Genomic DNA, 25,976 nt, shown 5'->3' with positions numbered 1-25,976 from the left:
CCTCTCTAAGTGTTGTTTTATTACTCATAAAGAGCCTGGATATTTATTTATTTAAATAATTTATTATTTATAGAGAGCCTGGATTTCTTCCTGCTTTTAGGATATCTAGTAATGAGAGCCTAATTATTATATGTATATTGTGTGAACACATGCACACACCTGTCTATGCATATGTATCTAATTATGTATTTAAAATCACTTTCTTTTTTTTAAAAAAAGGTAAAAGTAAAAATGGGATGGCTGAACTCTGCCTATTCTAAACAAAATGATTCGAAGGCAAAAAAAAATATATGATAAAGCCAACCTTCTGCATTTTATTATTTTAAATAAACTGCATTTTCTGGCAAGCTGAGTTTCTTTTATCATCTCTAGCTTGCAAAAACTATGACACAAGAGTTTTATGAAGATAAATTAGTGAAATATACTGCGATAGTTTAAAATAACTAGTGGGGATGACTTCACTCTCCGAGCATGTGTGAAGTGCACTTCTGTTTTGTCAGCTGCTGCATGTTGATGTGGCTCTGTCATGCAGGAAGTATGGCGACTTTACAGAAGAGTTCGGTGCTCACTGAGTTGAAGTGAACTCGAGACTTCCCACAGAGTCCACATTTCTTTAAAATAAAAAGGACTTTATGGAGAATATAACTCAAGCATCACGAAATTCCCCCAAGTGAAGCGTCCGTGCTGAGTTCTTGTATGATCCTTCTCGTATGAATCGATGTAGTGTTTTCAATGCCTTTGTCCTCTCTTCATTACCATTGCTGAGGTAAAAGTTCCTGATGACAAGCAACTTTGGGAAGAAAGTGGAAGTGTCACGGACTTAGACCAATCGTGATTGCATCCATAGGCAACAGCAGAGAGAAATGTTGGCATGTGTGTTCACCTCCCAGTTCATCTACTCCACTCTTACACAGTCTTCCCACATCAAAATGTAAGCAAGACAATGAGTCATCCCACAGACATGCACAGAGGCCAACCTGATCTACACAGTCAAGGTTTCATTGAGACACCTTTTCCAGATGAACCTAGATTATGTCAAATTGAATTAAAGCTAAACATTAGTCCTTTTGAATTTATAATCTCCTCTAACCTATGTGAACTGGATAACATTTTAAAAGTACCATGAAACCTTTTTACATTATTCTTCCCCCTCTCACTGTGAGTGTGAGTGTGTGTGTGTGTGTGTGTGTGTGTGTGTGACAGAGAGACACAGAAACAAGGAAATACAACACCCTTTGTACTGAATCGGCAAAGGTACTTGTTCATGGCATTTACTGTGGTAAAGCTCATTGTAAATTTTTCTACTGTTAATAGGAACTCAATACATGAAGGATGATATGACTGGTTATTATCTGTAAAAGGTCCTCTCAGAAGACCTGAAGATTTGACATGTTTTGATTGACTCAGTAATGTCATAAACTGTGACATTAGCTCCTTTCAGCACTCTCAGTGAACACATCCTTAGAAACAGGCACACATCATCCAAACTCAGAGCAGGGTTGTAAAAAGCCTGGGCATCTACCACTCATCCACAGTGATCTCCTTAGCATGCATCTGGACATTTTTATCCAACTTAAGTAATCAGCCTTATCATTCTTGGGGACCGGACATGAGCAGTGAATTAGCTGTCTATGGGCATATGTACATGCTGGATAAATCATAACCAGAAAGTTTCTAAGGTCAGAATAAAAAGAACTGTATTCCAGAGTTCAGTTCTGATTCATTATTGAATGCTCTCTAAACGGTATGTTCAGAGGATGACATACACCCTGGTGGAATGGAATGCAAGCAGGACTTGATGGCCTTAAATTTTAGATATGACCTCAGTCCCTCTAACTGTGCTTCAGGCATCTCTTTCTGATTGCCTCTTTGATGCATTTAGTTATCCCATAAACGTTCATTAGCTGTTTAGGGGCTTTGAAGAAAATTTGGAATTGTGGGCTCCACGTTATAATCCAAGACAATAATGACCTTAAACCCAGACCAAAGGGTTCTCCTGATGGTCTAGAAAAGCCTATCTCTCTTAACCAGGTCAGAGGAGGGTCAGTGAAGCTCACCATCCCTGTAGTACATCATTTTAACAAAATAAAAGTTTTACAATTGAGAATTGCTGTTTTTAAAACAGAATAGGGAGGATAAGAACATTGGGACCAAAAAGCACTTGTTGCTTTGTTGCTAATTTTGTGACTTACAAACTTTGGCATAGATAAATCACTCTTACTCATCTCTAAAACAGAGATAATTGTGCATGGAAGTTCTGTGCCAGGGCTTTTGTACAAATCAGTGGAAAGCTCTTGGGAGCATCTGCATGTAATCAGCATTGTAGATACACCTGCTGCTAAGTAAGCCATCACAAAGTGTTCACAAGTCTCCAAGGATTTCCTAGAGCAGATTGGCTGGTGAACATGTCTGTCAGGGATTATGTTAATTACTAATTGATGCCAGAGGGTCCGGACCACTGTGGGAAACACCAGCAAGGTAAACAGGGGAGTGAAATGAGTGGGTTAGCAAGCAGCATTCCTCCACACCCCTGCCTTTGAGTTCCTATTCTAACTTCATTCCATGATGGGCCGAGACTTGGAAGCATAAGCCCAATAGATGCTTTCCTCCGATACGTTGTTGTCTCTTATTAATGTTTTATCAGAGTTTCAAAACATCGAACTAGACCACGTTCTGAAAAAAAAAACTACTCAGGTTCTGCTCATTAATGCATGCTCAAATTTCCCTTTCATATTTCATCAAACGTAACAACACTGACCACTTTCAAACATCAGCGCCTTGTTCCAGAATTAAATAAATGTGTGCACTTAGGCATCAGTATCAGTCATGGTATAGGCTGTAAAATCTTTCAACTACATTAGCATCTTCATGAACACAAGGATTTTAAGTAAAAAAATGTGGCTCGTTGAGCCAGAATAAGTCTGGGCAGATTAAAACAATGCGAGAACTCACTTCAGATATGATTTTTCTCATCTATCAAATTAAGGAGCTGGATTTGTCGGTTTGTCTCCAAGGCCCATTGTACATATAAATTGCTAGGAATAACTAGGGAACAACTTCTACATTAAAACCTTTTAAAGCGCTATCAATGGCTCTCTAGTGGCTTGAAAAAGTACTGTGTTGATAGCAACGCACAACCCAAAGACTCTCACTTCATTCTATTTCATTCCTTTTGTCATTATAATAGATCATTCCCAACCTCATGAGAATGTTCCCCATAGTCAGACAATTAGTGATGTTTTCCCTTTATATCTGGCAACTCAAGAAGCCAGAAACCTCAGGGAGCATTCTGTAGCTTGCATTGATACATTTTTGTTCACATGTTGATAGTATCTGTATTTCCTCATAACTTGAGCTGCATCTGTTTTCAATTAGACTTTTCTTAGTGGATAACAGAGTGGTCCGAGGCTCCTGGTAGAGTCTGCAGTATGTCTTTCCCAAGAAGTATTGTTATGATACAGGATAATCTCTTCGTGAAAAATCCCATAAATGTTGTGTTGATGAATTGAAAGTGATATTAAATGTGTCTAACACCAGCTTATGTTCTACAGCATCGGAACACACTTGCCCTAGGAAAATGCGTCTGCTTTTAGGAAGGCCGTCATTTTCTCAAGAATGCTTAGGACTTGGATAGGTTTCCAGTAATGTATAACTTTGCTACATTGTATTTGAAGGCTAGATGTATTTGTGGAAGCAACACAGAGATAAGCTGTCAACTTACTGAAGGATATGCATGAAAATAAATTCATTATGTTTTTACTTAATAGAATCACTTCATTATTAACCTGGGGATGCTGGGTGCTTTTTTTTTGTGCTTTCTTCTTAAAAATATCTTAGAATTGGGGTATTAAATAAGGGGTTTTCATTCTGACCGTGTCTCATATTCACCATCCCAACACCATCTTGTGTTTGTATTCTCTTCCCAACAGTCTCTCCTCAATGGCTATGTTTCTGCTCAAATGTCTTATGGGAGTATATTTTGCATATGACACTCGTATCTCATTTTCCTTCCTATCCTCTCTTGCTTCACCCTCTCATTGGTGCCCTTCCTCACACCCAGATGGTACCCCTTTTACTTTCATGTCTTGCAGACTCTTTCTTTTAAACTCTAGATTCTATGCATTAATGAGAAAAGCGTAATATTTATCTTTAGCAATTTGGCTTGTTTCACTTGGTTCAATGATCTCCGGTTCCACTCATTTCCCTGTCAATATCTTAACTGCTTTTTTTTTTTTCCAGCTGGAGAAGATTCCAGTGTGTATGAGTGCCACACTGTCTTTATCCATTCATCTGCTGATGGTGCATGGGCTTGTTATTTAGTATAGTCATGGTGAACAGAGCTGTAATAAGCATAGAAGTCCAGGAATCCCTGTGATAGGCTTATTTAGATTTATTCCAGATATATACCTAGAGTGGGTCAGTCATATAGTATAGTAATGGTGAATGGGGCTGTAATGAGCACTGAAGTCCAGGAATCCCTGTGAAATTCTTATTAGGATTTATTTCAGATATATACCTAGAATGAGTCCTATGGTAGCTAGATCATATGGCAGTTTATTTCTTAGGATTAAAATCCTAAAAGAATCCCTGTACTGATGTCTATAGAGGCTGCACTAACTTGTAAACTTCACACACTCTATGTGGCTTCCTTCCTTTTCCTGTGTCCTTGATAGATGCGATGCACTGTTAGTGGTACTTGCTTCCTAAGCCTGACCCACCTTTTACTGAGAACCAGTCATGACCATGCTGGGTTTTCCTGAAGAATAGATGTTCTGTTGGTTTTCTTAGTTTCTCTCCTTTCCTCTTCCCTTCTCAGACTGTAAATAAGTTTTTATTATTGCCTAAGTTTATTGATTGCTTTCTCAGATACTAAATTAGTCCTTTGTGTTTTCTGGAAACAAAGCAAATCTTTAAAGCCATTTTCATAAAAATGTCAACGCTGATTATTACCTCATATGTTCTAGAGATGTCAAATATTAGTTACAGTTGGCCTAGATCCTGCTGTCATATGGAAAGATTTGATGAGAAGGGTTAGTCATGCTTTCATACTCAATCATGAAAGATTACTAAAAACTCTTCAAATAACAGCACCTGCTTCTTTGCAAAAGTTGTGTTAATATATATATATATATATATATATATATATATATATATATACCAGGTGCTTTATAAGGGTCAACTTGAAGGAAATATATCTCTATCACTTGATTTATGGAACACATGTTCTTTTGAACTTGTTCATGATAGCATGACAGCTTTCTTTGAAATACATCACTTTCACTCTTTAAGAATGTTAGTAATTTTCAAGAGAAGCTTTGTGAAGAATTCCAAAGGTCTCAGCCTGGCTTATGGAACCATATTTATGAGATGCTTTTAATGTTATTCTTCTTTTAAATTTTTATTAAGTGCACAACTTAATGATTTCCATGGTTATCTATCTATCTATCTATCTATCTATCTAACATCTATACACATGTATGTGTTTGTGTGCGTTCATAAAGGCAATATTTAGTAAAGTACGTATCTGTCACAGAGAAGTACACACACACACACACACACACACACAATTGTACTTCGTTCACCTTTCCTCTCATTCTCCTCCTGTTTCTCTCATTTCCTCACCCGCTGTTCCCTTCCTATGCCTCTAACAGGCTCTTTTCGGCTTTTGTGTCATATATGCATGAATGTGCATGTATTTAACTCTGGATATGAAAAAACACGCAATAGTTGTCTTTCAGTTGTCTTTCTTCCTTCATTATCTTTTCTTCCCATTTCCATATATTGTTAGACATATTTATCACCTGCATAGTCCATTTTAAGGTGTGTGTGTTATATGTGCATACATAAAATGAGCTAGCAGATGTGGAAGCATGTGATATTTCTCTTTGAGTTAGGCTGATTTTTCTTTATACAGTAATCTCCCACTTCCATCCATTTTCTTGCACATGGCACAATTGTATTTTTTTTTTGGAAAAAAAAAACAAACTTCATTAGGTATTCGGGCCACATTTTCTTTCTCCATTCATCTTGGTTACAGTGAGCAGTGCTGCAATAAACATGGAGATGCCTCATCTTTGGTGTGCACTGCTTTGGCTGCTTCAGCTTACCGTTTCCCTGAACACTTCCAGATGGAGTGAGTCACTCCTGTTTGCTGCTTCTCTGTCATATTCTTGTACATCTGTTCATAACCTCTTTGCTACTTACTATGAATTTGCCCCCCCTTTTTTTTTTTTTTACAAAAAACCCACTTGTCTTTCATAGATTGTTTTTATCTGTCTATGACATTTTTTATTAAAACATATAACCAGAAAGGAATATTTATTTGGGGGGAGTGTTTAAGGGTTTGTATTGCTGTGATGAGACACCATGACCAGGCAGATCTTATAAAAGAAAAACATTTAATCAGGGCTGGCTTACAGTTTCAGAGGTTGAGTCCACTATCATCGTCGTGGGAAACATGGCAGTGTGCAGGCAGACGTGGTGCTGGAGGAGCTGAGAGTTGATCTGCAGGCAATAGAACTGGATGATGTCACTGGGCATGGCCTGAACATATATGAGACCTCAAAGGTTTCCCTTGATAGTGCTACTCCCTATGGCTAAGCATTCAAACACATGAGACTATGGGGGGCCATACCTACTCAAACCACCATAGGAAGGAACAAACTAATATTATTTTAGTGTCAGTTATGTGGGAGTGGTGTGATGGTGCTTCCATATTTCAACAAGTGTTTGTGTTTTCCTCTTGCATTCTGTTACTTAAGAAGCCTGCAGTAGTGGTAATATGTCTATAATTCAATCATTTTGCAAGTGGAAGTTGATCAGGGGTTACAGCTAGCCTTAATTCTATAGTGAGTTCAATACCAGTGGGGATACCTGAGACATTATATCAATAAGCAAACAAACACAAGACATTATTTTTGTCATCATTACAACCGATCTCTTTACCATTAATACACAGGCCGCCTTTAGTGTTTATATCCCATGCCACCTGATTTTAGATAAACAGAGAAATATATGTGATCTTTAGCCATGAAGCAATGTCAGGAGTATGTATAAAGAATAAATGCTATATAATAAAAGCAAAAAATTCAGTAGCTACCAGCACAGAAAAGCTGTTACTAAATAGACAAACAGGTCCATCAATTCAAAGTACCTGGGAGAGAACTTTAAACAACACACATTTATTTGAGTTAACATAAGTATTTCACACTGCTAACTATACTAATATGTCTTCCCCTTTTCCACTCTTTAGGGAAAAAACAATAAAGAAAATGAAAAGGATGTTCTAATAGGAAATATAAACAGTGTTCAGTATTTGTTGCTTGGTTACTTAGCTTGTGCCTGCTTGCACTGAAATTTAATATTTCTTTGAATTTTAATATTTTAATAAAAAATTTTAAATAATTTAAAATTTAATATTTACTCAGGAGTCCATTCTGTCTAGGATCTTGTGCCTCATTACAGGGTTAAGCTAAGAAGTAAAGGGGCATATTAAGTATGGATGTGACATAAATGTGACCAAGACTAAGAATTAATCAGTTAATTGCTATTTAGCTAAACATGCACCATTTGTCTAAAGGAGAAATTATGTTTGTTGTACAATTATATGAAGTGGATGTGTGCTGTGTTTACACCTTTTTAGAATTTAATTTTGTAATATATCCTTGAGGACTATTTTCTATGTGCTCCTTGAATTGATTTGAAGCTGGAATGTTTTGCTAATTTTTGTTTGTTTATTTATTTTCATTTATTTTTTGTTGCCTTTCCCATTATTTGGGGGATGTTTATTCATTTTATTGCAAAAACAAAAACAAAAACAAAAACAAAACAAAACAAACAGGCTATCTTGTTGAGACTGAAACTATTTTTCCAAAAGTAAAATAATGCAACCTATCAAGACTACGTTAATAACTTTAAAAATATTAAGCCTGTCCAAAATCACTTGGTTATTCTTTGTTTTTTTAAAATGTGTCTAGAATGAATAAAATCCAGAATGAAAGTTTTTAATGACAGATTCATTCTATTTTTCTTCACATGTAGAAGATTATTTTAATGCCTCTTTGGGTTTCATCTCATGGTGTTTAACCCTGAAGTTTAATTGTTAATCCTAATCTAAGATAGAAAATTGGAATTGGAGCAGGTTAAACCAGCTTTTTACTGCGAGCCTACAGCATACAGGTAGGGTAAGGATGAGCTAAGCCTCACATCACCACAGGAAGAGCCTCAGAGTTAGGGTTTTACTGAGACAAGCCCTGAACAGGAAATCAAGAAACCTCCAAATGTCTCAGGCGCCATTCACAGTTTCTTTCCCTTCTGTAGGTGTTGAAGTGGGTGGAAGAAGCCGTTCAGGCCTCCAAGGTTCACCTCTTATCCACCGATCATTTGGAACACGCTGTAAATACTTGGAAAATTCCTTTTGATCCCAGCCTCAAAGAAGTTACTGTGTCCTTGAGTGGCCCTTCTCCCGTGATTGAAATCCGCAATCCTTTTGGTGAGATGAATCAAATACTGGTTATTATATATGAAGAACAGGGAAGGGCGCTTTTTGCACACATTTTTAATTAATTCAGCTTTATAAATAAGTTCAAAGTATTTATAAGTGACTATAGATGTTTGAAATGAGATTGTTATTAATCAAGTGGTTTTGAATTAATGTATGAACATGTTAAATTTTCTCATATTTAAACAAATTAAATTCATGAAATTTATTGTAGTTAATTATCCACATGGAAAAAAGCTAAATGTTATAGCATTTTTATATAGCATATACATTGTTATATGACACATTATATAATAATGTCCTAAATATCATTATTTCAGTATTAGAGATTGAACTCAGGTTCTGATACATGCCTTATCTAGTGTTTTACCCCTAAACTATGTCTTTTGGTTAATGCTTTAATTTGTATATATTTTTATAGTAATTTATTCTGTAAAATTTAACATCTGTTAATTTTTGAATGAGTCACTAAAATATTTCTAAACTAACTTTCTAAGATAAAATAACTTTCTAAATTTTTACTGTCATTTTCTAGAAAGGTTTAATTTAAAGAAAAACATAAAAGTTTCTAAAAGTCAAATTTAATGGGAAGGGAGATGGCTTGGTGGGTAATGTGTTAGCATAAACGCATGGAGGCTTGAGACAAGAGGATAGCTAGAAGCCATGTAGTTGGTATAAGCAGTTGTGGTGAATACTATGTGAGATTCTGTATCGAAACATTAAGGTAAAAGGCCAGAGCTGACACCGGAAGTGGCCTTTGAATTCCACTTCTGTGCTGTGCTCATATGTGGACACATGCACATATATGACCCACACATACACACACAAATAGACAGACAGACAGACAGACAGACAGTAGGTAGATAGATAGTCAGACAGGTAGATAGACAAATCAGATTTAGATTGGCACCACATTTCAGTGGCAGAGCATTTGCTACATTCTTAGTAGGTGAATGAATGTTTTAACTTATTTTTTCCTCACTTGTATTTTATGACAAGATTTTCAAGATTCTTGAAAAATGACAAGACTCACACTGAAAAGCAAATCTGAGAATAAAGGAATCTCATTTTCCCTCATATTTGTATTAAGCGCACCTGCTGGTCCTGATGAAATCCTTTCATTTCTACTGTGGTTTTAGTGTACTTTACTGATATTTATAAAGGGGGAAGGGGTAATTATATTCTTTATTTGCACAATAGATACAACACAGTTCCCGTAAGAGCATGAAATAATTCCTCTAAGCATGGGAAATATCCCTCAGAGTCAGCGTCCACACTGGCCAGACACTGCATTTTACAAAGGAAGAAAAACCTCCTTTTTAAGCCTTGTGGAGGGAGTGCTGCTCTCAGTGTGCATTTGTCTCCTGCAGCCACATTTCTCTCACTGGAATAAGCCCTGTGCTACCCAGAAAGGCTGGACTCACTGAGTCAGGGTCCTACTGCTTAACGACCCTCTGGGCTCACAGTGGTAGCCAATCTTTTGATTGTTTAAAATACATACCTGAGTAAAGAGATCACAGGGAGGCAGAGGTGAGAAACTAGGGCTCAGCTCTATCTTATTTTTTTTCTCCTTGAATCCCAGCTGGTAGTTATTGAAGGTAACTATCCAGCAGATGGGAGATGGTACCATTCATTTTGTTACAGTGCTATGCTGTAATTATCCTTTGATGGCGAGCCTTCTCCTGCACCTAGTGGAAGACTGGTTATAAGGCCTTGCACTTTGTGCAGAGGTTTGCTCAGGATACTCACCTTAGAAGCATCTACACTGACCTCCAGAGAGAGCTGTGTGCTGGTCTGGCTTTTGCTTCTATGCAGTCTACCTGTCTCTAGTGACTGCACATAATGTCTTAGTAGCATGACAGTTGTTCTCTAGTCTGGTTTTAGAAGGGAAGTGACAGCTTATTAATTGCTATTCCCATGTGACTGTCAAACACATAACAAAGGAGGATCTGTTACTTCAGTAGTGGTGCCAAGAAGCCCACAGTTAAGTATATTTTAGGTGCAAATAACAATATTTTGAGCTATGAACACAAATATTTGTTAAGTAATATACATGTATACTTAGGAAAATAAAATCTGTTATTGAAAATCTGATCATATCCTGAGGCGTTTGCATGTTAAAATAGCCGATCTCTTTAACTGGGAGAGAAATTATGACTTCTGCCTCTGTTTTGTCTCTCAGGGAAGCTGATAAAGAAGGGATTTGGCTTGAATGAGCTGTTAAATATCCATAACTCTGCCAAAGTGGTGAACGTCAAGGAGCCCGAAGCTGGAATGTGGACAGTGAAGGTACTGTGTGATTTCACAGTCTGCTTGTGATTTTATTTTTAAGTTGGCATGCTTTATAAAGTATATAAAATAGCTTATTTATATATTCTTGCCATCACGGAGAAGACTTTTAATGAAAGAACACGTGTGGGAGGTCTTGAGCTGGGCAGTGTTGTTGTGACGACCATGAGCACCAGTGATGTTCTGGAACAAGAATGAAAATTCTTGGGCAGTTTTCCTATCATCTAAGCTGTAGACGGATGGTACCATCCATTTCTTGCTTCCAAAATCAGCAGACACAGAGCCAGTGGAGAACAATAGTCAGGGCTGTGGGCTCTGGGTAGAACAGCCTGGAGTTGAGCAGCACCCTCAGGCTGGACTGCTTGGGAGCAGAACTTCTCTTATTTCTTGCTCTCCTACTTTCTCACATGATAGCAGTAGTTCTTTCCACTGCAGAGCGGGGCTGAGAAGTAAGCTTGTATATATGAAACAGCAGTGCAAGGCAAGGTGTCAAGGGCTGTTGGCTGCCGTTATTTGTTAGAGGTACAGTCATTATATTTTTTAAAATAAAAGTAGCATTTGTTTTCTAGAATTATCTTTATATATATGTGTGTGTGTGTACACACACACACACACACACACACAATATGGAGTGAAGAATGTAACATACAGTCAAAACTCAGAATACCATAAATCATAGGTATGACGTTGTTGATTATGTGTGTAACTGGCTGCGGTGGGCAATTGGGAGAGATTGCCAGTGTTTCACAGACTTTTCATTATGCTCTGGCCTTCTTCCAACTCAAGCGTCTGTGTTTTTATGTGTGAGAGGGTTTCCCCGAGAACAGGAAAAGATTGTTCTGCCCAGGCTTTGACACCACTCAGGAGCAGCTTTTAGACCATTACGGCATAAACTCCGAATGCTCACCACAGGAGTGGGCTTAACAACGTGTGCTGCATTCCCGTGTTTTCCTGTCTCGTTTCCCCGCTACCCAGCAGTACCCTTAGCAGCTCCCAAGAAACCTTTTGCTCTAGAATCCTGTGACAGTACCCGCAACAGTGTTTTTCTCTTCCTTTACCTCAGGTTTCCAACATGCTAAATGAAACTTAATGGAATCAGCATTCAAATTACAGGAAGGTTGTGAATGCACATGTGTGTGGGATGGTCTATCACAGACATTCGCTGGGGATTTTCCATGCCAGGCAGACTTTGATATCAAAGAATATGTATATTAATTTTCTCATTTTAAGGAATTACAGTTTGCACCATAACTCCCCTCAAGTCCCAGAATATCTCTGTCTGCCTGTCTGCCTGTCTGCCTGTCTGCCTGCCCGCCCGCCAGCCCACCCGCCTGCCTATCTATCTATCTATCTATCTATCTATCTATCTATCTATCTATCTTCTATCTTTATTATTAGAGCTCTAAGCCCCTGCAGGGATACTATAAAGTGTAGAGTAGATTTGGGAAGCAGATGATCTTGAGAGTGTAGGGGCAAAGGCAATATAAATGCAACCTGCCAGTTTCTTAATGAATGGATCATAAATGGTCACAACCGTTTTATCAACTCTGTTCCATGCACACAGTAGGTGTGCATATATACTGGATGTTTTGATGGCAAAAATGAAGGATATTTCTACTCTGGTATTTTGAATTAACACGGCTACAATTGATGTTATTGTTATTTTGATCAACGTGCCTAAAATGTGATTTGTGCTGAGTCTGTTTTTTTTTTTTTTTTTTAATCACAGTAGGAAGGGCTATGAAAGTCAAGGCTCTTAATCCCTCAAATGATTTAATTTAAGCATGACCTAAGCCAGCAGTGCCTTAAGTTGGCAGTCAGGTATTCTGTTGTTGCTTTCTGAATCATAACAATAAGGTATCCATTGTTGGCAGTAAGAAATATGCAAGTGATGCCACTTTATTAGTAGTCTCTGGGGCATTTGAACTTTCTTCCAGGTGATTTGGATTGCTACCAGTGAATTTTCCTCTAGTAAAATTCTTGCCTGGAGGAATGGTAGGTCATAGCGGCAGTTTATCTTGTGCTTGATTTGTCTATTTGGACAGTCATCAATTCTCAGTGTTTACCTTTGGCCATGTTTCCTACTATCTGCTTAGTGTGCTCTAAGCGTATTTAATTGATAATTGAAACAGAGGAGTTTCAAAGGTTAGTCTGTAAGCAAAGAGAGTGAGAAGAAGATGACAAGGCAAGAAAAATCTCTGTTTAGACAAGTGTCTAAGCTCAGTCTCTTATAATTAAGAGAGCTAAAGAAGGCTCCATTTCTATTTTCACACTGCATGAAAATCACTGTATTTCTCACTAAAGAACCTCTGCTTCTGGTCAACATGATTTTTAGTTTGCAGTTAATGGTAACAATAATTAAATGCTATATAAGCATCGAAATGCAATTTACAGATAATAAACTTATTTTGTTCCTATAAGAAATAGCAGAAGACTCCTTCAGCATGATACAAAATAAATGGAGTTCTGTCTACTGACATAAATATTGCTACTGATATTGGGTCTCCATTTTAGACAGCTGATGAATGACAAATGATCTCCATGTGTACTTTCTCAACAAGAGAGTTAAGATGAGATAGTGTATCCTGCATGCTATCTTCTTTGCTCTGTGCTATCTGGAAAATGTCTGCTATATCAGATGAATTAATAATGTCTTTTCAAATGTTTCCAATAACATGTCATTGCAAGAATGAAAACCAGTCTTTTTTTCTGACCATAAGATATTTAAAGATCATGTGATTTAGCCTCAGCCACTCTTCTGATTATTTCGCATCATTTACATTCACACTCTAGACAAATTTAATTATTTAAATTTAAGCTGGTTCCATTATCCTTTCCTTTGCCCCATGCTTTTGTTTTGTGTTGAAGACAAGGTCTTAACTGTGTAGCTCTGGCTATCATGAAACTCATTATGTAGACCAAGCTGACCTCAAACTCACAGAGATCTGCCTACTTTCTGAATGTCCCTCAAGATTCAACTCAAATGGCAACACTTTAATCAAATCTTGTCAAAGATGGCCTAAAATATCACCTTTCCCTCTGGCTGGCTGTGCCTCTCTTAGATTCATTTTTCTCTTCTATCATAATTATATTTTTGTAGAATTTTTTCTCTCTGGTTATTGTTGCTAGAGTTTTTTCATCAGGGAAGCCACAGTGCACAAACAAGAACTATGTAAATATTTATGAATAAAAATTAATCCTTATTCTGTGGTGCCTAAGAAAGTGGCAGATTTAGTTAGCTTACAAGCTTATGAATTGGGATGGGGGACTTTAATGTATCTGTGATTTAAATCCTCCTGGACTGGCTTGATCTTTTCTCTTGTGCTTTATCTTGCAAACACTTTACTGTGATGCTTTGAGGCCCTTTTTCACACAGACAATGAGTCAACTCATTTCTCTAATCATGTAAATGATGCAAATGTTTTAACTTGCCTCTCATGTAGGTAAAACATATAGAACAGAAATGACTGAAAAGAACACAAAATTTTATTTAAAACAGGAGAGAAATCTGTTTTATGCCCCCAAGTTCCCATTTATATGGAAACTCCAAATTCTGGATCTCATTTCTGAGAAGCAATATGAATTTTCCATTCAGACAGCTGTAGCTAATATATAGCTACATAGAATATAAGTCTATTACCACTGAAACTCCCTGGGCCAAGTTTTGTCTCCTTCTACTTAAGGGAAACTCCCTATGATGATATTAAATAATAGATTTAGATAATACAAAATGTTTCTATTAGCCTAGGATTATCAGTGTAATCATTTGTAATTTAACACATCCCCTGGGGTATATTTCCATTAAGTAAATTTGTATGAACTATCCCTAGATAATCCCCTAAGTACAAAAGAGAATATTCCATATCACATGACTATAGTGAGATTCTAAGACTAGAAGAAATATTTTGGTTTAGATGGTTATATTAATTTTCAGTGCATACTAATGCATATTCTACAGGTTAATATGGTTGCCTAAATAATATATTCACAATAACAATACCAGTTCACAAAGCCCTATACCTAGATGAAGAGCTATATGTAATTAATGGCTTCTGAAAGAGGGGGACTGTCTTGTCCAGGGACCAGCTTTCCAATAGGGAGGTAAACCGTAAACACATTTACAAATGGACTCAACATGTGTGCATGCACACACACATACATATACTCCTATATGTATATATACACACATGTATAACGTTAATAATTAAAGAAGAGCTCGTGAATTTGAGGTGTAGGGTGACATTGGGGAGGTGGAGGGAGGGAAGGGGGAGTTGAAAAAGATAGTCATGCTTGAAATTGTCTAAAACATTTTTAAAATATAAAATGTACTTTATTCCCTATCATTGTAATGTTTGAAAATTTTATTGAAGTTCAGTGTCTGTGTGCCTTAACTATTTATGATTTCATTATCAATCAAATACTGTATCTTAATTTTCCCTGACATCAAAGAAGCTACTATGCAAACAAACTTTGTTAATGCTTTCTATGTGTTTATCTGTATAATTGCATAAAACTTACAAATAAGGAAATATCACTGTCTCAGAATTAAATGTATTGTGATTACAAGAATGTTTTTAGAATAGTCTACTGGTATAAAGTGTTTTTAAGTGTTATTAGTAAATCACTCCCAAGTCTACAAAGGACCACACAAGAGAGTCCTCCAGTCTTCCTCAATTGTGGCCTATGAATGTCTGTAAACAGTTCTGCTTACAGCACTAATTTAGTGTTTGGGGTGATGAAACACTTTATCATAGGCTTTTTCTAGAAAATTTTCCAGTTATTTTAGCCTTCTAATATCAAAGTGTTATCTACATGGAATGTTTTTATTGAAAAAGAAATTTGTTCACTTGAGCAGAGATTAATTTTAGTGGATATAAATATATAAGTATGCTGGTGTGTGTGTTTAAATTGAGTTCATCCTATGCTTAGAGAACATTTCTTTCCTTGCTGGCATTTTCATCCAAAGAGGCATGCCCAGTAGAATAGCACTGAAGTGAGCTTGCGTTATTATATGCTTATGATTGACACAATGCTTGTATCTCAGAAATTCTCAAGGAACTGATGAAAATAATCATACTCTTTAATTTGGAAAAATGCCTCATTTAAGAGCAAATATTTGAAAAGAAATAGTTCAAGATCCACTATTCATTACTTTTATGATCCCGGAGCATTTCTTAACTTCATAAAACTTGGCAAAAATAATAGTTGCTCAATTTTGTTGTGCCTGAGTTAGAAACTGCGAAACTGTTTAAAGGGTTGCTAATACATGAGGAAATTAATTAGTTAAATAACTGCCTCTTGAATATATATATCATATATATAATTGTTTTGACTTTAGTGTTGAGTAAATTTGCTATTTTATCAAGGGTCGCGCTCTTCAAGAGGAGGAAATAGAATCTAGCTCTATCAATTAAATTTTAATGCAAATTAGTGCAACTAGGAATCCTCACGGGCTTAATGTAAGGAGGTTATGATCTCATTAATATTCATGTGGTTTAACAGACTGTCCAATTTCATGAAGGCACTTTGAAACCCTGGTTGATGGGTGCTCCGCTCGAAGTTTTACCTCTAACATTCTCAGCTACTTTAGCAGAAATCAGCAGTCTGTGCATCTAATGAGGAAAAAGAAGGGATCTGTTTCAACTCTGCAATGACATACTCTGTGACATCTATAACCCATGGACCTGAACTAGTAGTATGGTATTATAGAATGCTGCAGCTGGCACTCCGTGGCTCAAGGAAAATCAACTATACACTTACCTTGCTTATTATGTTGTATGTTATCAAGTTGGCATTTAGAAACTAGCTGTTGTGTGTATTAATCTACATATTTGAAAATCCAAAAATACGGAGCTTCTTTCAGAAGAAGCTCTTTCAGAGCTTCCTTCTTTCAGAGAAAGGTTTATCAACACCTCTGACTCTTCTAACGAAAGGGATCATTAGAAATCTACCATAGCTACCATCCATTTGGAGAATAGTATCATCTTCTATACCTTAGAGTCCAAGGCTACATAGAAATTATACTCCTAAACTTCTACCTGTGGACTTCGGTACTTGAGAAAGAGAGCATTGTCTATTGAGTAACATTTTGTGTGCAATATATGTTCCATGTTAGTAAGCTTAATGGACTTTAAACGGAGGCAGGTATTTAGTAAACCAGCAGCACCCTTAGAGTAGACAGATCTATATGCATTCCACGTAGGCAGCTAGGAAGTACTGAGCTAAAACAAGCCCTAGGAGGAACTCAATACCACTCCTGGAGCTCTCCATGGTGCTCGTTCTTGTGCCTTTTGGGCTCTCACATTAGTCCTGAAATCTCTCTTGAACTGACCAGAAATCAAGACTGTGCCCCACCCTGCTCCTTAGTTCTGCCATATAGTTGAAAGGAAAGCCTTCCTATTCACAATTCCAGGACAATGGCGTGTTTTTAGCATTAAGTTATCTACATGAAAACACTAACCTTGCCTTACCTGTCTGGGCTCCAGCTGAGTAGTCTGGTATAGGTGTAGGTGTTGGTGTATGAGATCTTCAGAGTCTCCTTTGAGAGATACTGAGTAGGAAGCAAATGCTAATTCCTAGTAGAAGATGTTGTGCTGTGAGGAGAAGCCTAGACTTAGCCATTGAATCACTGCTATGTCTATAGTTAGTAGGCCTTATGCATTTAGGAGAAAGAAAGAAAGAAAGAAAGAAAGAAAGAAAGAAAGAAAGAAAGAAAGAAAGAAAGGAAAGAGGAAAGAAAGAAAGAAAAGGAAAGAATTAAGTAACATTTTCTGGAATTACACTTGAGTGGGCTTTGTGAGGGAAAATTTAGTTTTTTATTTCACTTGTGTTGGTCGAACATCTACCATTTGACAACAGGGAACCAAGGAGAAGTATGGAAATGTGTAGAGATTTTAGGTTTACTTTAACCTCCACTCATTAGTTACTGAATATTTACCGTTGACCACCAGGTATGAGATTTCTACTTTAGAGCAGTCTTCATGAGACATGTATTGCAAAATCACATTGCAGAATGGGGAATCACAACTAAGTTCAGATGCAATACCTCGGTCAGGGCTGTAACTCTGGCATGTAAATTGTCAACACACTATGGTTTGCCACACCAGTGGAGAGATTGCTGCAACCAGCCACTGACTAGGATTGTTGTTTTACATTTTAGACCTCCAGCAGTGGAAGGCATTCTGTTCGCATCACCGGTCTCAGCACTATCGATTTCCGAGCTGGCTTTTCTCGAAAGCCCACACTGGACTTCAAAAAAACAATGAGCAGACCAGTGCAAGGTTAGTATGCACAAGGCTCTTAAGTAGGTGTAAGGGGAAGCTGTGCCCAGCTGGTGAGACTGTGCTGGTCTGTGGCATCCCATCACATTGACAAGGACAGCACCCATTTTTCCCTAACTTGATTGTGATTGGGTCTTTCGGCCACTTTGTGTTTGCAAAGTACAGTTCAAGATCAGCAATAGCAGAATCACTCTGAAAGCTACTGAAGTTCAAGGGGCTTCTTAAAAAGAAGACTCCTGGGCTCTGCTTTAATCTTTTAAATCAGAATTGCAGAAGTTGAGACCTAGGAGCACTCTAGTTGACTCTTAGACTTAACTACATTTAGAAAAGCACTTGGTGGATTTTTAAAGATTAGTATTTGTAAACTGCTTTGTTGAGATGAAGTACCTGTATATTGCTGAAATTTAAATGTATTATTTTATGTTCAAGATGAAAATATTGCTGATTTTTAAAGCTTGTTCTTGTTCCTATTTTATTTGCCCATTAAGCTTTGTTATCTTATTGCTAAAGGCAAGCTCAGCCATACTGTGACCTTGAGAATCTTTTCCATATCGTTGCTAACTTTTCTTTATTTGTGCAGTTTTAGTAAGGTTAAAGAAGTGAATCTTTAAAAATGTTTACATAATCAACTATCACACAACACTTCATAATTCTAATTTTCTCTGTATAAGAACAATTAAAATTCTGTACAATGATTGCCTACAGTGTCTCAAGCTCTGTCTTTATGTAGGAAAAACTCTGAACCTATATCATCAGTGTTGAGCATGCATCCTTATAGTGTGTATATGCTACTATAGTAGCCGACACTTATTACACAGGTGACCCCGACTATGTGACACTTGTACACGACAATTTCTTTCTCTTGTAGGGATACCTACGTATGTGTTGCTGAACACTTCTGGAATCTCCAGTCCAGCTAGAGTAGATCGTCTTGAACTTCTGAGTATCTCAGGGGGATCTCTTAAGACCATTCCTGTTAAACATTACCCAGATCGGAAGCCTTATGGCATCTGGAATATTTCTGACTTCGTTCCACCAGATGAAGCTTTCTTTCTCAAGGTGACAGGCTATGACAAAGATGATTATCTCTTCCAGAGAGTGTCAAGTGTTTCCTTTTCCAGCATTGTCCCAGGTAAGACAAATGTTTTGCTTAACAGTGAAATATTGATAGCTTCAGGGGACTATCCCACAGGTAAAATATGGACTATTAATTCCCATGTTACTACCCTGTAACCAGTTGATAAGCATTTACATGCAGATAATTTGGTGTTTTATTTTATATTTACTTTTTATCCCGGTATATTATGTATGTAGTTTAGTATTTATTAAAATTAAAATATGAAGATTTCACTGCTCATTCTCTTTATTCTCTTCAGTCCCTCCTATATTTACCTCTACTTTTTCTCAAATAAGTGGTCTCTTTTTCTTTGATTATTATTGTTACACAGAGATGAATACATACATAAATACAACGTCCGAGTCCATTTACTGTGGCTTTGCTTTGTGTGTATGGTTTGGGGCTAACTGCTTTGTATTGTATTGGGGGCTGATCTCTGGGAGAGGCTACTTCTCCTTCTCTCAGAAGTCTTTAGTTGCCTTCGTTCTTTGTCTACGATTGGGATCAAATGAGATTTCCCCTGTCTCCATTAACGTGTCTATTGATATTGTCATTATTCAGGTCTTGTTTAGGCAGCCATGTTGTTGAAGCATCTTGGGGTAGCATCCCTGTCATTTCTAGGAGATTCATTCTTACAGCAGACTTCCTGGTTCTCTGGCTCGTACCTTCTTTCCATCCCCTTTCCATGATGTTCCCTGAGCCTTGGGGGTAGGCATTGTGATTTACGTTTATCCTCTGGGGCTGGGCTCCCATGCTCCACTGACCTTTAGATCAGGACCATTTGTGTTTTCTGTAATAATCTCAGTTTTCTATAAAAGGTTTTTGTTTGTTTTTATGTAAACATATTTTTTTAAATTTTGAGATTATAATTTAATTACATTTCTCCCTTCCCTATCCTTCCTCCAAACTTTCCCAAAGGCCCGCCCTCTCTTCTTCCTATTTATGGCCTCTTTTGTCACTAATTGTTACTGCACACATATTTAACTTTTAAATAATACTTTTAGAGTCTTATGTTAAACCTATTATAGTCTTATGTTAAACTGATTATAGATTGGAGAATTTTGGTAACTTTAATGAGTAGGAAATTGTAGTAGTGCCTTTTAATCCTCCCCAACTCTTCAGTTATATAAGTTGGCTAAACATTTATATGCAGTGGTCAAGCACCATCTATTCCATGAATAATAATGGACGGTGAACAAATAGTGATGGTTGGACCAGGGATTAATTGGTTATTTAGTTACTAATCTAGTTCCTGATATACCTCCTATTAAAGGAAGATGTGGTTATGAGATAGGAATGGGTGGGGAGCATCAGGTCTCTGTTTATCTCTACCTGAGAGATTTTTGAAATGACCAAATTCTAACTAAAACTTTAGATCCATAGCTCCAATCCTGCCCTATGAAGGCATAGAGAGATTGTTTTCAAAGCTGTGCAGGAGCCAGAAGTTTATCTTTTATGTATAAGAGTGAGATTTGGAGACTCAAGAATGCTTGTTTAATCACAGTACAATCATAAGCACAGATCCAACTTCAAGATTTCCTCATGTTAGCAAGCCAGAGGTGGCGCAGCGGCTTAGGTGCCAGCCTGCAGAGGGCGAGCCCGTGCCCTTTGCTCTCTCTCTCCCGGTTTGAATCCTGTTTTCCCCATGTGACTCTGCCCGAGTCTCATGGGAAAAAAAGAAAAAAAAATTTCCTCATGTTAACATTCTAACATTCAAGAGAGTTGGCTTCACCCTCTTGCATCGAATGCATAAAATTTGTTGGATTCTTTAAAAAAAAAATACTTCTCATTATTTCTTTTAGGAAAAAGTTGCTGTATGTATTTAATTCTAAGATATGTGGATTCTTCTCATGTTTCTACATATTTGGAATAAGAATTTATTCTACAGTTGATGATCATTTGATTTTTTTTTTTCTTAGCTTGGTAGTAGATAAAAACAGTGTGCTGCTATTAAGATAACTGAGCTTTAAATTTGATGACTATCAGAGTGAGGACCTATGGAAATGAATCTTCTTCAAAAATGGTAGTTAAAATAAATTTGGTAATTGAGATTATTGGAATTCTGATGGTTTGTCAACATCACTCATATATGAAGCGTGTGGGTGGATCTATAAAAAGTATTTTCTATCGTGGTGACTTTCTTACCTGTTTTTTCCCCTAGATGCTCCCAAAGTTACAATGCCCACGAGAACCCCAGGATACTACCTGCAGCCAGGAAAAATCCTCTGTTTGGTTGAGAGTCTTTTGCCCTTTACTTTGAGCTTCATGAGAAATGGAATTGCCCTGGGAGTAGACCAATATTTAAGGTGTGTAAATGTTCCTCTCAGCTGTAGTATAGAGCCATAAACATGCAAGTACAATTCTGTACTCTACCTCTGACAAACCAGTTCTTTCTTTTACCATTTGGAACACAGCACTAGGCTGCTTATGTTTTAGTGAAAGGAGTCAGAAAAGGATAGTAAATACACTACGACAATAGAAATTGTAGAATATATTTCATATAACTTAGGGTTTATACACTGTGTATTTGATATAATTAGAAGGTTCCAAGTCAAAGATTACAGAATTATCAACTCAATGTTAGGTAATAGACCCTGGAAGGCTCTTTGCAAAGCACTTCCCTGGAAACTTTAGCTTTGTTGAATTTGGGCTAAAAATATCTACAACTCCTATTTCTAGTTTAATATAGTGAGTGAATCTGATTGGTGTTATGATAAAAATACAAAAAATTAGAAATATTATCACTTAGTAGGTTGTTAACATGTAGCGTTTCAATTTCAAGTACTTAAATTTAAAACTGTATGAGAAGCGGAGTATGGTAGTACACGTCTTGAATCCCAGTACCTGGAAGGCCGAGGCAGGTGGATCTCTGAGTTTGAGGTCACTCTGTTCTACAGAGTGAGTTCCAGGACAGCCAGGGCTACACAGAGAAATCCTGTCTTAAAAAGCTAACCAACCAAGCAAGCAACCAACCAAAAAAATAACTACCACTACCAAATGGGATGAGAGGCATTGGACCCTGTAAAGATGGTGAGCAAGGTAGTGGACCACATATCCTAGGAAATCTCACACACACAGAGGCACAGAGGCCAAGGGGACTGGGCAGGAAAAAGCAGGTAAAAATGAGGTCACTGTGGGGATCCCAGTGAGTCAGGAGAAAAGGATAAGAAACAATATTTAGGAATTCACTGTTTGCAGAGAGTAGATTAGTATGGTTCACCAGGAGCACATGTGGCTACAGCAGAGAAGTCAATGTGAGGACTTGGCTAGAAGGTACCAACTTTTTCTTCTAAAGTTGAGTGACATTTTATTGACAAATGCAAGTAGCCTAATTGAAAAACATTAGCTACATCTTCAGAAAGTGCTAGAACAATATTTCTGGAAAGTATATTACCTTTTGAGTTACCACAAAACCCGACTAGATTTGGGAATAAAAACCTCTAAGAATAACTTTAGCAGTCTTTCACACTGCTGATGCCATATTAATATAGCTCTAAAAGATGTTAACTGTCTGACAGTCTTAATTTATATAATCTCTTTATGGAGATTCATTTTCAGCAATGCCTGTGGCTGGAAAGTTAATCGCATCTAGAAAGTTTTCCATTCCCAAACAGCTGCCTGCTCCACGCATAGTGCGTCTTGACTTAGCCGCCTGTTTTATAACCAGCCACATAACAGAGCAGGCTAGCTGATGATGGAGCCACATAACTAGCCGATGAAGTAAAATAACTCCGCTTCCTGTTTAAATAGTGACAGTTTTCAAAGACACTTGAGATACTTTATAAACATTAACTCATTGATCCCACACAATTCCTGGGAGGTAAGCCACAAAAATTCTTTTTCTCATGTTTCTAGTGCTGTGGCCCTGAGATGAGACAGGCCTTGCTGACATGTATTAATTCGTAAGTGATGAGAGACTGATTCTCTAATCCCAGTTTGCTTGCATGCCTCTGCCATCGATTCCCAGTAACATGAAACATGGGACCTAATCTTCATTTATGACAGCCACTTTGACCGTCAGGGGATTTGAGAGGGAAGTCAGTTTGTATTAGCAGTGTCTACATCTTCTGGACAGACTCTTTGTCCTGTTCTAAAGTCTATCGCTAGAATCCCTTTCTTTATTGTGGTATTAGGATGCTTATGTCAACAGAGGAGGCTACAATAAAAAAAAAACGACTAAGTCAGACATATTGGCACGTGCCTTTAATCCCAGCACTTAAGAGTCTGAGGCAGGAGGATTAGAAGTTTGAGCCTGGCTTGAGCTACATAGTAAGACCCTGTCTCAAAACTTTTACTTTTTCTTCTCCTAGAAGTTCGTCAATAAGAGGCTATGAGTCAAGTAGAGCTGTAAAGAATATTCTTAAAACAATTAGTAAACTGATCGTGCATCCTCAGACAAAGGAACAGCCATTCATCTTTTCTTTTAAAAGGAAGTACTTGAGACTGGATGAATTTTTGTTTCCTGTTCGAAAATTTCCATGAGCCCAAGGTTTGATGAATCCTAACATATGTTCAGTTCTGAGATAGGCATTGCAAAGGAGACCTGAGATGTACATATTCCAAACTATTACCTTGCTGTGACTGACAGTATCCCCTAGAGAAGGGCATTTGCACACTTGTGCTTAGTGCCCTCCTGTAGAGTGTTAGAGACACGGTGTAAACATCCAGGGCAGTGAAGAGTTAAGGGACACTGATTACTTCTGGAGCTAACAGAACCATTCACATAGAATGGACAGGAAACACCAGCAGAAGTATCTGGAGCTACTACAGTACACAGAACAATGCCTTCTTAGGTACTCACTTTCTTGATGGTGGGAACCTATGCTGAACTTACTGTTCCAAACCCTGTCAGGGCTGAACGTGACATCTGATCTCAGTAAGCTATTCAGTTGCTTTCTTGAGTTGTGTCTGGGTGAAGAGAGATGTGGAGCCCAAACTAAAATCAGAAGTCAGTGAGAGGTGTCTCAAATCCTCAAATCTGGAGAGGTTGTTTTTACTTTACATTTTCAAAAAATTATGACTAGTAATACATAAAAAATAGAAAAATATATAATATTTATATTTCAACTGTATTTTTAAAAGAACAAGGCCCACTTTTGTACACTGTAATTTTTTTTTTTTTTTTTTTTTTTTTTTTTTTTTTTTTGGTTTTTTGAGGCAGGGTTTCTCTGTGTAGCCCTGGCTGTCCTGGAGCTCACTCTGAAGACCAGGCTGGCCTCGAACTCAGAAATCCGCCTGCCTCTGCCTCCCAAGTGCTGGGATTAAAGGAGTGTGCCACCACCGCCCGGCTACTGTGAACTTTTAATTAATAATTAAATATCTATCCTTTTAGACTGTTCCAGAAAATGAGAAGTTTGGCAGAGAATGAATCAATATCTGTTAGATGATTGGATGCATGAGTTTGTCTACAGAACTAATGAATTTTTTCAATTTTCTCATTGCGTATTATATGCATAAGTTAAATCAGATATAATACATACTTCCAGGTAGAACTTGCCTAAGAAAGTTGAGGAAAATATATTTTCTTTGCACTAGGAAGCGGGTGTCTTACATTCACATTTGTTTCACTGTGTTGAGCACACTTCTCACCTCCAAACTGGGAAGTGTAGAGGGAAGAGAAATGTCACCAGTGGCTGTCAACTCAAGTATGTTTTTATATAGCCAGAAAAAAAAAAGCTATAAAGATAAATTTGCTTTCTTAACAACTTACTGTTTCCTGTATATTTTTTGCTCACAATGGAGGAGCATAACTCTATTTAAATACAAAAGGTATATGACCTTTACATTTAATCTGTAGTTTTCACCACTCACTTCCAATGCTTTACTCTTTGGTTCACATCCTTCAAAGCGGGTCGCTTATTGTTGCTTTCATGTTTCTCTTGCTTGACAGACACTAAAAGCTTTCCCGTTTCTTGTCCCCAGGGAATCTGCCAGCGTGAATTGGGATTTCACAAAGGTGACATTGTCTGATGAGGGCTTCTATGAGTGTATCGCTGTGAGCAGTGCAGGGACCGGACGGGCGCAGACATTTTTTGATGTATCAGGTAAGGGCCACCTGCCTATGATTGTACCTGTGGAAATGAGATGCCGGTAGGCTAAGTTTGTACAGTTCTCCTCGTGATCATTTGACTGTCTATCTACTTTATTACACTGAATTCAGACATTGGCCTCCCCACACTCAGCCTTCGTGTCTTTCCCTGTGCCAGTCTCCCCATCCCCTTTTGAGAAATTATTTTAATATTTCTCTCCTAGCCCTCTCTCTCCAGGGCTCTCCCTACATTGGATCCTCCCCTGCCTGTTCCCTCCCCATCCCCTACTCCACTCAGTTCCTCTGCTGTTTTTTTAAGGGCTTGATACCTTACTTCCTTAACTCTAAAAGGATAATAATAATAATAATAATAATAATAATAATAATAATAAATAAATAAATAAAGCAATGTCTAGTCTATGAATGCCTGAGCAATGTTTGTGGAACATGCACAGTGCTTACGAGGCAGCTTGGAATGTGGAAGTACTTGCTAGATAATTATTGCTATTTGACTACTTAAGATTTGATTTTTACTATTTTACTGTGTCTATCTCTATGCACGTGCCTGCAGAGAAAGTCATGGGCATCAGATCCTGTGGAGGTGGAGTTACAGACAGTCATGAGCTGCCCAATGTGGGCGCATGCGCCTAACCATTTAGCCACCTTTCCAGTCTACTGATATTATTAATGTTGCTATTGTTACCACCATAGTTTATTTGGGCTTCTAGTTCCAGAGGTTAGTGGTCAGGGGGCCTCATGTGG

At 37.6% G+C, this 25,976-nt stretch overlaps 1 protein-coding gene across 1 annotated transcript in view; it reads left to right on the top strand.

Annotated features, from left to right (window-relative positions):
- The window catches only part of Hmcn1 (hemicentin 1), a 417,178-nt gene that overhangs the window by 141,759 nt on the left and 249,443 nt on the right, over positions 1-25,976 (top strand). Inside the window, exons 5-10 of the mRNA XM_034513608.2 lie at positions 8,320-8,491; positions 10,683-10,789; positions 17,949-18,069; positions 18,938-19,201; positions 21,348-21,492; positions 25,109-25,230. Coding sequence (XP_034369499.1) covers positions 8,320-8,491; positions 10,683-10,789; positions 17,949-18,069; positions 18,938-19,201; positions 21,348-21,492; positions 25,109-25,230 — 931 coding nt within the window. The remainder of the gene's footprint in view (positions 1-8,319; positions 8,492-10,682; positions 10,790-17,948; positions 18,070-18,937; positions 19,202-21,347; positions 21,493-25,108; positions 25,231-25,976) is intronic.

Source organism: Arvicanthis niloticus, chromosome 10 (assembly GCF_011762505.2).
Source record: "Arvicanthis niloticus isolate mArvNil1 chromosome 10, mArvNil1.pat.X, whole genome shotgun sequence".
In the NCBI taxonomy this organism is placed as follows: Eukaryota; Metazoa; Chordata; class Mammalia; order Rodentia; family Muridae; genus Arvicanthis; species Arvicanthis niloticus.
This window is presented reverse-complemented; position numbering and strand designations above follow the sequence as displayed.